Genomic DNA, 13,711 nt, shown 5'->3' with positions numbered 1-13,711 from the left:
AGTTTCTCTCCAAGGAAACTGCAGGCCCCTCCCTCTCCAGCAACTCAATGTGCTGGCTCTGGGATGAGTTTCTTACCTGATTGCTTGACCCCTCTCCTGTCTACTGTCTTCCTGTATTTACTGAGCAGAACAACCATGTTTCCCAAGTTAAGCAGTTTCTGTCCAGGCAGTTGTAAGCAGCTCCCTCCCTAGCACTTCAGTGTGCAAGCTCTGGGAGTGAGCCTCTCACCTGACTGAAGCCCCTTCTCTTAAATTCTGCTGTGGTCTGAGGAAAAGGTCCCACGGCGACCAGGTTTCCAATTCCATCTTAGTAACATCTTTGCATTTTAACCCTTAAAGAAGAATTTTGCAGATTTATCTAATACACTAAGTGGCTTTCTTGAGCAGTGATTGTGAATCAAAGTATAATTAAAAGATAACAGCTTCAATGTTTTAACATTATCATGTTGCTCATTCATCCAGTGTCTTATGTTAGTGTAGTTTCTGGTCTTTATCAGTCAGTGCTTCAAGTCCTCTTCACTTTTATCAAGTAAGGTTCTGTCACTTGCATATGGAAGGCTGATAATGAGTCTTCCTCCAATTCTGATGCTGAATTCTTCTTTTAATTCATTTAGCTCCTCAGATTACTTGTTCAGCAGACAGATGAACAGAAGTGAAAAGACTAATCTTGGTATACATACACCTTTCCTGAATTCAAACCATGTAGTGTCTTCTTGTTTTTTCAAATTATTATCTGTTGGTCTATGTACAGGTTCCACAGGCCCACAACTGTTCAAGAATTCTCATTTTTAAAAATGTTATCCTTTAAGCTCCTTACTGTTGAGATGGCATCTTTCAAACAGATTCTGCCCATGAGATCTCATTCTTTGCATTTTCTGTCTACTATCATAGCAGCTTCTAAAGCCTGAGTTAAGTCTGGTGTGAAAACTTCCCCCTTGGTTATGTGGACTCAGGCAGAACAAGCAGAATTGGCTGAAGTGAGCTCTGAGGACATGCAAACATACTCCCCTGCCATTTCTGAGCTGTTTCTTCCTCTTTTATAGGCACTACCATCCCTCTAAGGTTCCCTCCATCCATCTCCTGAAAAACAGATTTGAGGAGAAGATAATTCGATAAAGATATCACATTTGGAGATGAGGTCAGAATGGACAGATGGCTATGCTGACAAATAGTTGCCCACAGTCCAGCAAGCATCACACCCAGACCAGAAAGAGGAACAGGATGTACACATAACCACTGCTAATGTTTCCTCAACACCTAAGCAGGAGAGCCTGTGTAGTGCTGTACAGGAAACCAAGCAGTTGCTAAACTGATTAGACAATGCACTCTTTGTAAGAGGAGCAGGTCTCGTTCTTGTTGGGGCCCTCGGCAGAGCAAGGTAGGGCATGCTGTACCTGCTTCAGGTATGAGTGAGTGAACAAGTAAACATACAAATAAATGGCTGGGGCGGGGGAATAAACCTCCAAAACTCAACAGTGACATAAATTATAACAGAATGGGAGATTAGAGTTGGAGATGTAGGAATGTGAAAAATAAAACAGAAAGGTTGTGGCTTTCATGAATACAGGGAGTACATGGAGGGTCGGAGCCAAGGAAGTCATGGAGATTAAGGAAAGACAATCAAATAGAAAAGTCTAACAACAAGAGAACAGGAGCAACACCTACGGGAGGGTTTCATTTCACTCCAGAAGGAAAAGTAAAGAAGGCTGGCCAGGTAAATGAGTCAAAATCATGAAAAAGAAATAATAAACATTAATGTTCAGTGTCATAAAAGAGGTCCAGTTAATTCTCACTATATCAGGCCTCGGTTTATAACATAAATTCAAGTAAAAGAATGAATTATGATAACTATTTGGAAATCATTTATTAATCATGCTTTTGAGTCAATCAATTTGACCTGCTAATCTGGTGGCCTAGTGGCAAGAAGCTGCACTGCAATCCCGAAGGCACACGGTTTGTGGCCACCAGCTGCTCCACAGGAGAAAAATGTGCAAACTCCTCTCATGCAAGTAACTGCCAGAGGGTCAGTTATGGGGCAGCTCCAACTCTACAGTAGACAACAACAACAACAACAACAAGCATGGCGGCTTCAAGCATCATCAGAAAATCATCTCTGCTTTCAGAACTTTCAGACAGCTTTTAGTCAACAGACATCCAACAAGCTAACACGGAAATGATTTTAAAATGACTAATAAGATTTTCTTTTTTAATTAATTTTTTAGTGAAGGGTTACAAATAATATTAGTTTTTCATACAGATAAATTTTTCTTAATCAAAAGAAAAAACGCAAAGGACAGCTAAACTCTATGTTATCTGCTTAAAAACAAGCCGTCCAGATAAACGTTAAAGAAACTAAGTTCACAGAAAAGCTATGTCTCAAATATTAAGCTGGACACTTTCAGAAATATTTAGTTTATGAATCTGTTTCCCACTTTATACACTGTATGTCAGGAGCTCTGGTGGCATAGTGGCAAGAAGCCGTGTGACAATGCCAAAGGGATGCATTCTGAGGCCACCAGCTGCTCCGTGGGAGAAAGATGGGCAATCTCCTCCCGTGTGATTACTGCCTCTGAAAACCCGCTGGAGCACCAGCTATGGGTTGGTTCTGACTCTATGGTACACAACAACACAATATATACACTATATACATTAACTTTTGGAAGCAGGAGTGGCATCCACTTCCTAAACCGCATGTCTCTGGAAACTCTATGAATTTGGAGAAATGACAGTTAATAGGTCTCACGTCTTTTGTTCACAGAGTATCTATGAGTCGTGAGCAATTCGATGGCAATCAACAACAACAACAACATACATTAACTTTTCAAAATTACTAAACAAGGCATTTTAGTTCTCAAATTATGAATTAATGATATTCTATTATTGAAAATGTTTTGTAAATTTTTCCAGAAAAATGGTTGATTCAAAATGATTAAACTAGTGTGTTTATGGCTTATTCTATCCAAACGGTATGTAGAGAAAGGTATTAAATATGCCACATGAAAGTTTAAATCCATGCAAAGTTTGATTCACATTGTTGTTGTTGTTGTGTACCATAGAGTCAGAACCAACAGAGCTGACCCTCCGGCGGGTTTTCAGAGGCAGTTAATCACACGGAAGGAGAGTGTCCATCCTTCCTCTGCGGAGCAGCTGGTGGCCTCAGACTGCATGCTTTGGGGATTGCAGCACAGCTTCCTGCCACTAGGCCACAAGAGCTCCTGCAACTCTTGACTCATTATTTAATAGAACTTCATCTAATAGCAAAAGTCTACATTATTCTGAAAATACACAAGGCTGTTCAATTCTGGGGCACTCAAGTCTAAACACTACCTTAGCAGCCTCTTGGTTACATGTTTCTTTTTGTAATGAGAAAACAAGTTCTTTATTTCTTCTTCCACAAAACCTGAGAATCCCCTCGGTTCCACCAAGTTAAGTGACTCCTCACTGGCCCTCTGCTGGGTTTGCCAGCCTGTAAACCATGTGAGAGGAGAGGACCAATGATCCTCCTCTCAAGAAGCTGCTGGATTCCAACCACCAGAGTGAGGTGGCCTTGGGGACAGCAATGCCACCTGCTACCGGCTAGGTCAGCAGAGCTTCCTGTGAGGCACTAGATGCTCTAACAAAGGCTGACAGAGACACAACCACTGTACGTAGTTCACTTATATGAAATAAAAGGGAGCCTGATGGCACAGTAATCAGACACTAAGCCGCTAGTCAAAGAATCGGCTGTTGGAACCCACTGTCTTCTCTGTGGGAAAAGATGCTGCACGTGGCTCTTGTCCAAGGTCACAGCCTTAGAAGCTTCTGAGGCAATTCTACTCTCTTCTGTGTTTGAATTATCTCAATGGCAATCAGATTTTTCCTCTTCAAAATGAGATAAGAAACAGCCCAAATGTTCAACCACAATCGACAAGATTGAGAAATTATTATGGTACAGTCACACGATGGAATACTATACAACAGGCAGGAGCAATGATTGTGTAAATTACTGCCTAACTTGGGAGGGACTGGAGAGCATTATGCTGAGTGAACTGACTCAATCTCATAAGGACAAATACGGTACAAGACCACTATTGTAGAAATAGAAAGATAACTAGTAAAAAATGTATAAGTATCCAAGGCGGGGGAGCAGAAGGGTGAGGGACGGGAAATCATAGGGTCGCACAATTTGATGGGTGGAGGTAGGTTAAGAAAATAGAAAAGATCTGGTTTGGAAAACAATGTACACAAACTTTTTAAGTAAACAAGTATAAAATAAAAATTTTATATTAAAAACATGAGGTAAGCAAATACATGTAATTAAAATGTCATGAGTGGTTACCAAGGGTATCTCCTCCTGTATGAATAACTGTCTCTGAAAACAGGCTGGAGGCTTAGCTATGAATTGGTTCCATCTTGAAGGCTTACAAAAACAAGGGCAGAACGGAAGGAGAAAGAGAAGGTTTTTGCATAAAGAATGCATTGAATTTTTGCCATTCGGTGGTGAAATAATTTAGATAAAGAGGGAGAAGAGTTGAACAATCTGAATAATGTAATCAACATCACTGAATTGTGCATTTAGAACCTGAAATCATGTTGTAGACTTTGCCTGTGTCTATCACTATAATAAAACAAAGCAAACACACAAGCCAAAATGCACTCTGTGGTCTCCCGCCTCCCTCGCTGTCCTTGGGAAGGCCAAGACACCACACAGCACTCACCCTGGAGACACTATGTGATTCTGAGCCAGACACCGAGGCGTCCAGTCCGTGGTGAAGCCTTGGTCCTTCCACTGGGTTCTCTGAGGAGTGGCTGTGCTCGCTCAAATGCTCATGAGAAACAACTGCACATTAAAAGACCAGAACTGCAACTTTCCATCAACAGGAAGCAAACATGAGCTATAAATCGCCTGCCCTTTCAGCCCTCCCCAAATCCAAAATGTCTTTCGAGCTAGATCTTGGCAAGAAAACAACATAAAACATTTTCTGTCTGAGAGAAAAGGGGGAATCTTTGATTTGGTTTCAACATTTTTAACAGGCAGGAGTAGAGCGAGACCAGATGTCACTGTGAACAGTCCGATCGCAGAAAGGCAGGGCTGACATCTGCCAGGGTGCTCGCCAGTACCTCCTGCCAGCCCACAGGCCAGGTGACGTCTGCCTCGTAGATGGAGTTGTTCCCAGCTCGCTCCCCAGTGCGTCATGTACTATTGTGACGGCAATAAACCAAGAGAGCCAAAATTAGCAGGCATTCATCACTAAGCCAGGAAGAAGGAACCACCCTTAGTAATGTTGACCTCAAACTGGTCTTTTCCTGGGAAATTAATATAGAGGATACAAAAATAAGGACCCAGGAATTAAGTCTATTTTCATAAAAAACCCAATAACAAACAAGAAACAAACCCCAAGGGGGGAAAAAAACCACCTCAAACAACCCTTCATCTCTAACTCTGCTCTGCCTGCTTCTTACTCTTTTGATTAAAATATGATCAATACAAGCCGTGTCGTTTTCTGTGGATGGCAGAGCAGAGCTCCTTTTACTCAGGAGGTCGCACTGCATGTTGGCACGTGCATGGGATTGAATGCTATCGTTCCCTGCCCAGTCCTCAAGTGAGCAGGACCTACCTACCAGAAGAGACAGAAGTATGCTTTTCATCCCTGGGGACTCTGCACTGAGACTCTCTTACATCCAGGGGAAGACTGAGGCTGAGTCCCCCAGAGCTCTCAGAGAAACGCTGAGCCCACAGACGGTGAGAAGACAAGCAGCTTCCCGGGGACCCTGCACTGAGACTTTCTTACATCCTGGGGGAGACTGATGTTGCATCCCCCAGAGCTCTCTGAGAACGCTGAGCCCAGAGACGGTGTGGGGACAAGCAGCTCCATCCAGGGTTGACAGCGTCTTCCCCTGGAGCTGGCATCCTCTATGTGGGCTTGGGAGCTTCCTGAACTGTGAAGGAAGAAGCTTCTGTTTATTAAGATTCATCCACTTGTGGTATTTTCATCACAGCGACACCAGATTCCAGGAAAGGCAAAAACAAGTAAGATTGAAGCACAGATGAAGGTGTCCCTGGCCCGGCACACCATGCAGGACTGAGGAGAAGGGCAGGTAGAAGAGATCACATCACTGAAAGCCACTTCTCCACCCCTCCCACTGCTTGCTAGCCTGAATTCAGTGAATTAAAGGGATAGTATGTCATGAAACTGCTTGATGATAAACAAATTCCGTTCTAGGAGTCAGTCTGCTGGTACACTGCTCAAAGAGGCAGTCAGTTATGAGTGCAAAGGATTAAAGTGACGCTGGCCCACATTTCTAAGCACGGCTTCACGAGGCCCGAGGCTGAGTGAACATAAGCTTCCCTTACCCTGTCCCCTGACAGAAACCTTGTGATATCTGCTTTACTTGAATCACAGCTGAGTGTCTGCTCTAATATGCTGGCCAGTCAAGAAAAGTTAGGACAGAAAACGAGATGTTTATAATCCTTATCTGAAGAATGTTGGCAGAAGCTGCCCAGAAAATGCCAGAAAAAGTAACATTCTTCCACAAAAGGTTGGCCACGCTCATTACTGTGGTACAGGAGTTTCGAGCAAGACCTTGGGTAATGAAACATGAGGACTGAAAGGTCTTTTGTTTTCCAGTCCCTCAGGAATGCCCGTGATTGTGACCGGGACAACTCCACGCAGAGCTGGGCTGCTCACGGCTGTGCTTCAGCATCAAGTTGACAGCTAGGCCGTTCCAGAAACCTGAATCATCCCCTCAGCTCAATGTGAATGAGTCAGAGGCTAAAGAACAGAGTCTTGGCTCTGGCGGGAGGATAAACTGCAACAAGGCTGGGTCTGCTGTTGTTTTAGGACAAGCACAGTCCCAACAACGATGACACTCACAGAGCAGTATCCTGTTCTAAGAGCTTTACGTGCACTAATTCACTTCACTACCACAAGCTGCTTAAGTACCAGATCCTTCCTCATGCTGTAAATTAGGGAACTGAGGCCCAGAGTCCAAGTCATGCAGCAGGTAGATAGCCTTGTGTTTTCGCTTCAGCACCTATTTTTAATAGTTAAGTCCAATGCCTTTCAAAACCAAAAAGCTTTATTTACCTAACAGCTGTGTACGGGGCCAGTCTCCCTCCTAGCCACTTTACTTGATTACTTTCTCCCTATAATCCTCATAACCACCCTCTAAGGACCCTGAGGCAAAGCAGCTCTCACTCCCTCCAGGTACCTGCTCAGTAAGTGACTACTTTAGGATGTCAAACAACCTAGTTTAGCTCCACAGAGTCCTGTTCAGAATCACACCACCACACTGCTGGCAGGATCCTGCTTCATTTCTATGATAACCGTGCAGAGAGCTGTTAGCACCATCATTTTCTAGATGAGGGAACTAAAATTCAGTGGGAGATAGTCTTACCATGGAGATAAAGCCATTACATGGCAGAGGTTGGGTCTAAGCTGTGTTCTTGACCATGACAGACAACACTGGTGGAACCTTAGCTCATTAGTAGTTAAGTTCCTTCTGGTTTACTCTAAGCACAGCATAATCAATAACATCAAGGCCTCTGTCCATTTTAGCAATGTTTCTTTCAAAAGACAGAGCTTGTATCCAACTTTCCATTTTCCTCAAATGACAATGAGGCATCCAACACATCCTGTACCCCAGTCCCCCTCTCCCCATCCCTAACAACAATTAATTACTTACGCTTTAAATGCTGGGAGGTAGGAGTATATAGAAATGCTGCTTAGGTTATAAATAAACGGCAGGTGTTTTCTGATATCTGCTGTGGCCCAGCGGCTAAAAAATGTGTTCAGTAAACCCTGGTCCCCACCTGCAAGGAAACAAAATTACAGTTAGCAGATCTCTAGGACAGTTCATTATTATGTATATAGGCATATATAATGCACGGTTTAAAACAGGAAGTAATTCTATTTCTAAACGAATAGACTCCATGTTAAAAACATGCTAAGACCTTGTTAAGAATATTTCAAGGTAAGTATAGAATTCTAAAAGCAGCACGAGAAAAACAAAGAGTCACCTGCAAAGGGGAAACAATTAGATTTAAGTTCTGATTTCTCAGCAGAAACCATGCAAGCTAGAAGACAATAGGATGGCATATACAGAAAGTTGAAAGAAAACAATTGCCATGCACACCCATGTTTATTGTGGCTTTGTTCACAATAGCAAAGAGCTGGAAACAACCCAAGTGCCCATCCACAAAGGAATGGATGAGAAGATCTGGTATATTCACACAATGGAATACTATGCAGCAGTGAAAAACAAGGAACTCATGAAATATTATGCAAAATGGATGACCCTGGAGGACATTACGCTGAGTGAAATATCTCAGTCACAAAAGAACAAATATTGCATAGGGCCACTGTTGTAAAATGAAACTGACATCAGGAGTGAAGGAAAACAGAAAAGGAGGGGAGGAATGATGTATATTACATTGAAACAGATGAGGGAGAGATCTGTTTAAAAGGGATATATGAATGGGTATTCTTGTCATTACAGAAGTCCAGAGTGAAGGCTGTATTGGGGGGAGGGACTGAGTAACAATGAAAGAGTTTTTCAAGGAGAAGAGTGATTGTGGGGAGGGGGCGGGTGGGAGCAGGTAGGCAAGGAGAAAAGTGCAACAATGAATGACTGGCAATCCTAAGTCTTTGTAAACTTTCATTAAAATTAGTAAATAAGTTAAAAAAAAAAAAGGAAACAATTTCCAGCCAAGGAACCTGTACCCAGCAAAACTCTCCATCAAATACGAAGGAGAAATTAGATCCTTTGCAGAGAAGACTATTTCAGGGGGGTAACCATTTATTCATTAAACAGAAATCGACTGAGTGTTATGACATGCAGACACTGTGCGAGGAGCTAAGAGTCATCAGTGAACAGAGAGAAGGAACACTTTCATGAGGGCGTGGGTGGGAAACAGACCAGCAAACTGGCCCATGATATGCGGCACTACAAACAGTGATGGGGCAGTAACAGAAAGCCCAACACGGGAGCTAGGGCCACAAACAGTAGGGTCTCATGAGTCAGGGAAAGTTTCCACCCGTAAGTGGTGTTTAAACCAGCTCTGACTGTGATATGAATGCAGGTAGAAGGGAAGACTGCTGATATTCTAGGCAGAGCAAAGCAGGCACTGAAGACCAAAGGGAGGCAGGGAGGTGAAACTACAGAAGAACCTGGACATTAGCCCGAGTAACCTGACTGCAGGGAAGTAGGCAGGGTTAGACCACCCAGGCTGTCCAAGGTTAAGATAAAAATTCTGGATTTTATCCCAAAAGCGATGGACAGAAAGAAGCAAACACACACAAAAAGCAAATGGAGATAATGGAATTGTCACATTACCCCAGCATCTCCTTCCTGCCACAGACCAAGCCTCTGGGCAGGGCTGGTCCATTATCACTGTGGCTGAGATCAACTCCAACCTCACAGCTCACACCCTTGCTCAATCCTTGGGGTCAGCCCCAACCCCACTGCTCATACCCCAGCTCAGTCCTTGGGGATGCCTGAATTCACACTTTTTGGTCCTTTACTGAGCAACCTCTTTGTGTAAGGAGGTTTCGGCAGGTCCCCATCCCTCAGGAACCAACATCTCAGCAAAAAAAACCAAGGTTTTACGCTCGTATATTCTAAACAAAGATGGTTAGGCTTCGCTTTTACCCAGACACACAGAAAATGAGAGCAAGATTTTCACTACATAGAAAAATGAATGGATTGTGATACATAAAATATTAAAGCAGTCTGCCACTCATCTGATGCTTATTTCAAGCTGTAAAAAGTATCCCAAAAGAAAAAAAAAGTATACCAAAAGCAAAATAAAATCAAAACAAGAAGTATCTCAACTGTGGGCTGGATGTTGGAACAAGGTGGTTGGGGAACTGAGGCTTGAAGCCCTACAAATCTGTCTAACCTGAAATTATCACAATAAAGCATGAGGAAATGCTAATTACTTCATCCCTAAAAAATGCAAAACTGGAAACATCTTAAATGTCCTTCAATGAGTGAGTGAATGTGGCATATCCGTTCTATGGAACAGCACTTGGCAATAAGAAGGAATGAAGCACTCATACGCATCCTGGGTGGATATTATGGGAATAATGCTGACTTAAAACACCAATCTCATCCGGTCCTCTACTGCACAATTCCATATATAGAACATTCCTTGAATAACAAAATCATAGAGATGGAGAATAGCATCAGGAGATGAGGGTGGAGGAGAGGGAAGGGAGGTGGCTGTGGCTATAAAAAGGGTTAACCTGAGGGATCCCAGTGAGCTAAGTGAGCTAAGTCTTCTGTGTCCTGCCTGTGGTCATGGCCAGTCACACCCACCTGGCCACGGATAAAACTGCAGCGAAAAACAAACACACAAAAGACCACCCCCAAATCAAGTGACAGCATGTGAGGCTGGTGAAATCTAAATAAGGCTGACGGTTTGGAACCGTGTCAGCTTCTTAGTTGTTGTTGTTTTTAAATTATTTTTTGTGTGAGTGTACCGTCAAATCAGATCTGACTGGTACAGGAGGAGATTGTCCCTCCTTTCCCGGCAGAGCATCTGGTGGATTCGAACCGTGTGCCTCTGGGATTGTAGTTGCAGCTCCTTGCCACTAGACCACCAGATCTCCCCCTTAGTTGTCATCATACATTATAGTTCAGAAAACAACTACCATTGAGGGAAATTGTGGGATCTCGGCATTATTTCTTACAACTGCATGTGAAGTTACAATTCTCCCAAAACAAAATTAAAGGAAATATCTGAGAATCTATGAGATTCAAATGCAAAATACAACTGGGCACTGTTGGTCAGGACACTAAGTTCCTTGAGGACAAGGGTGTGGGTCTTTGCTCACCATTCTATTGCTGGCATGTAGAAGGCCTTTCAATAGACTACTTGTAGGATGAATATATAAGAAATTTCACAAACACCAAAAACCTGTGAAGATGGTAAGTTAACAACAAAGTCTTAGATAACTTACATATCCATCCATGGAGGAATGGCTAGTACACTGCAATACTAACTGCTAACTGGAATTTTATTCAGCCATTAAAGCAAATAGCTATACAGAAAATCAGTCCCCTGTATGAATAAACCAAACAAATGTTAAATAGCTGTGCATATTATGATTGGATCTAAGCAACATGATCACAGATATGCACAGCTCTTTGTCACTGTGTTTTGTGTGCCATGATAGCAGAAGCTATCAAAAGATGTGTTGCCTTGGGAAAAGCTGCTGTCAAGGACTTCTCCCAAGTGCAATGATGTCAGTTTAAAGATGAAGATGCGTCTGATGGGAGTGATGGTCTTTTCAGCTGCTTCGTAAGAATCTGTAAGTTGAACAGTGAGGATGACAGAAGAATTGATATCTCTGAACTGCGGTGTTAGAGAACAGTGCTGACTACCCAGTGGACTGAGAAAAGAACAATCAACACTGCCTGAGATCAAGTACAGTGAGGGTGCTCCTTAGAAGCAAGAACCGTGAAACTGTCTTCTATACGTTGGTCATGTTGGCAGGACAGGTCAGTCTATGGAAAAAGACATCATGCTGGGAAAGGGGGAGAGTCGAAGAGAAGACAACCCTCAATAAGGTGACCTGATTCAATGACTGTAAAAATGGGCTCAAGCATATCAGAGATTGTGAGGGTAGCACAGGATTGGCCAAGGTTCAGATCTCATTCAAGGCTATCTATGAGTTTCAGTTGACTAGATGGCATCTAACAACAACAACATTGTGATTCTAGCTTAGAATGTAAACACTCATTCTGGAAGAAAGACAGTAAATGAAATGACTCTGCTATGGTGTTAAGGTTATAGGTGTTCCTCCCTTTTCTTAAAGTTGCATTGCTTTCATGACTAAAAAAGATGTTAAGGATTTCTGAGTGAAATGTCTCAGTCTCAAAAGGACAAATACTGATTAACATCACTGTTATGAAGCAGGACTGACATAGGTGGTTGTGAGGAGAATAGGAAGAGAGTGGATAGATAATGAACACTGTATTGGAATAGTTGAGAGAGAGAACTATTTAAAAGGAATATATGATAAGGCATTACATGTAAGACAACAGTCCAGAATGAGGTATACTGCAAAGAGGACGGGAGAAGGAGGATACTGTACAACAATCAATGAACGAAAAGAAAAAAGTCAAAGTTGTTTCACTCATGTTGCTTTTTTCAGGCAAAATCTACACCTAGACCAAGAAGCAGTCATAACAACAGAACAAGGGAATACTGCATGGTTCAAAATCAAGAAAGGAGTGCATCAGGGATGTGTCCTTTCTCCATATCTTTTCTACCTATATAGTTAACAGATCTTTCAAGAGACTGAATTTTACAAAGAGGAATGTGACATCAGGATCTGAGGAAGACTCATCAACAACTTGCTTTATGCAGATAACACACCTTTTTTGTAGAAACTGAGGAGAACTGAAGGTGTTGTGTTTGTTGCAGAAGACTGACGACTATAGCCTTCAATATGGATTGCATCTCAACATCAAGGAAACAAAAGTTCTCACCACTAGATCAATAAGCAGCATCATGATAGAGAAAGGATAGAAGTCGTTAACAATCTCACCTTGCTCAGACCCACAATGAATTACTCTGGCATTAAGAGTCAGGAAATCAAAAGACAAGTTGCATTTGGGGAAATCTGCTATCAAGAATCTCTTCGGAATGCTAAAGAGCATTTACATCAGTCTAAAGACTAAAGTGTGCCAGACTCAAACCAGGGTCTCCTCAATTGCTTGCTATGTATCTGATGCTTCTAAGGATGATAGAATACCACTGAGTTGTGGTGTTGGAGAAGAGTACTGAGCATCCCATGAGCTGTTAAGAGAACAAACAGGTCTATCCTGGAGAAGGTGAAACCAGGCTGCTCTTCGGAGGCAAAGATTTTGAAACTCTGTCTCACATACATAGGGCATGGTGTCAGGAGAGACCAGTCCTTGTAGAAGGACATGAAGAAGGGTGGAAGATCAGCAGAAGAGAGGAAGACCTAAGATGAAGTGGATTAACACTGTGGCAATGAGGTCAAGTGTGTTGGAGATGGCGAACTTGACTCAGGATAGGGTAAGGGTCAGAGCCACTGTTCATGAAGTTGCAGTAAGTTGTAGTGAACCTGATGGCACACGACAACAGCAGCAGCAACATGTTAGAACCAACTCACTACTGACCATGAAGAGGGTTTTCCAAGGCTGTGAGGAGACTCCCACAGAGCAGGTGGTGGATTTGAACTGGCTGCCTTTGTGTTGGCAGCTCAACACCATACCCACTAGGCAAACAAACTCTAAAACATACATAAATGACATACATTGAAAAAGTATATGTAACCTGTATAAATAATATCAATATAAAAATTCCGTGTCCTCTGTAAGAACTTGGACTTCACTAGTACTGTGTAAGTTCCCTGTGTGTGAGTCCACTTATCTGGGCCCCCCTGCTTGGCCCTGAAGTCCCAGCAGGTATCCACTCTTCATGAATTTTCTTTGTCATTATCTTGCTTTATCTGACCACAGATGTAGGTATCCTAGATGATATACATAGTTCTTTTTAAAAAAGTCATTTTATTTTTTAATTTTGTGACATTTTTGTTGTTGTTTTTTATACTACAAGTTGTTGTTGCTGTTATGTGCTGTCAAGTCACCTGTGATTCATAACGACCCTTTGTACAACAGCCCTAAACCCTGCTCTATTCCATGCCAATCTTATTGTCTTGACATACTTACTCCCATTACACCAGTCACTGAATCA

The 13,711-nt window shown here is 42.5% G+C and overlaps 1 protein-coding gene across 1 annotated transcript in view; it reads right to left on the bottom strand.

The window, feature by feature from the left end:
- Positions 1-13,711, bottom strand: part of GYG1 (glycogenin 1) — a 67,352-nt gene that overhangs the window by 27,452 nt on the left and 26,189 nt on the right. The window contains exon 6 of the mRNA XM_006895571.1: positions 7,666-7,792. Coding sequence (XP_006895633.1) covers positions 7,666-7,792 — 127 coding nt within the window. The remainder of the gene's footprint in view (positions 1-7,665; positions 7,793-13,711) is intronic.

The sequence above is a fragment of the Elephantulus edwardii genome, unplaced genomic scaffold, assembly GCF_000299155.1.
Source record: "Elephantulus edwardii isolate Elephantulus edwardi_28Jun2011 unplaced genomic scaffold, EleEdw1.0 scaffold00169, whole genome shotgun sequence".
Classification (NCBI taxonomy): domain Eukaryota; kingdom Metazoa; phylum Chordata; class Mammalia; order Macroscelidea; family Macroscelididae; genus Elephantulus; species Elephantulus edwardii.
The sequence above is the reverse complement of the archived record's forward strand: the minus strand, read 5'-3'. Positions and strand labels throughout refer to the sequence as shown.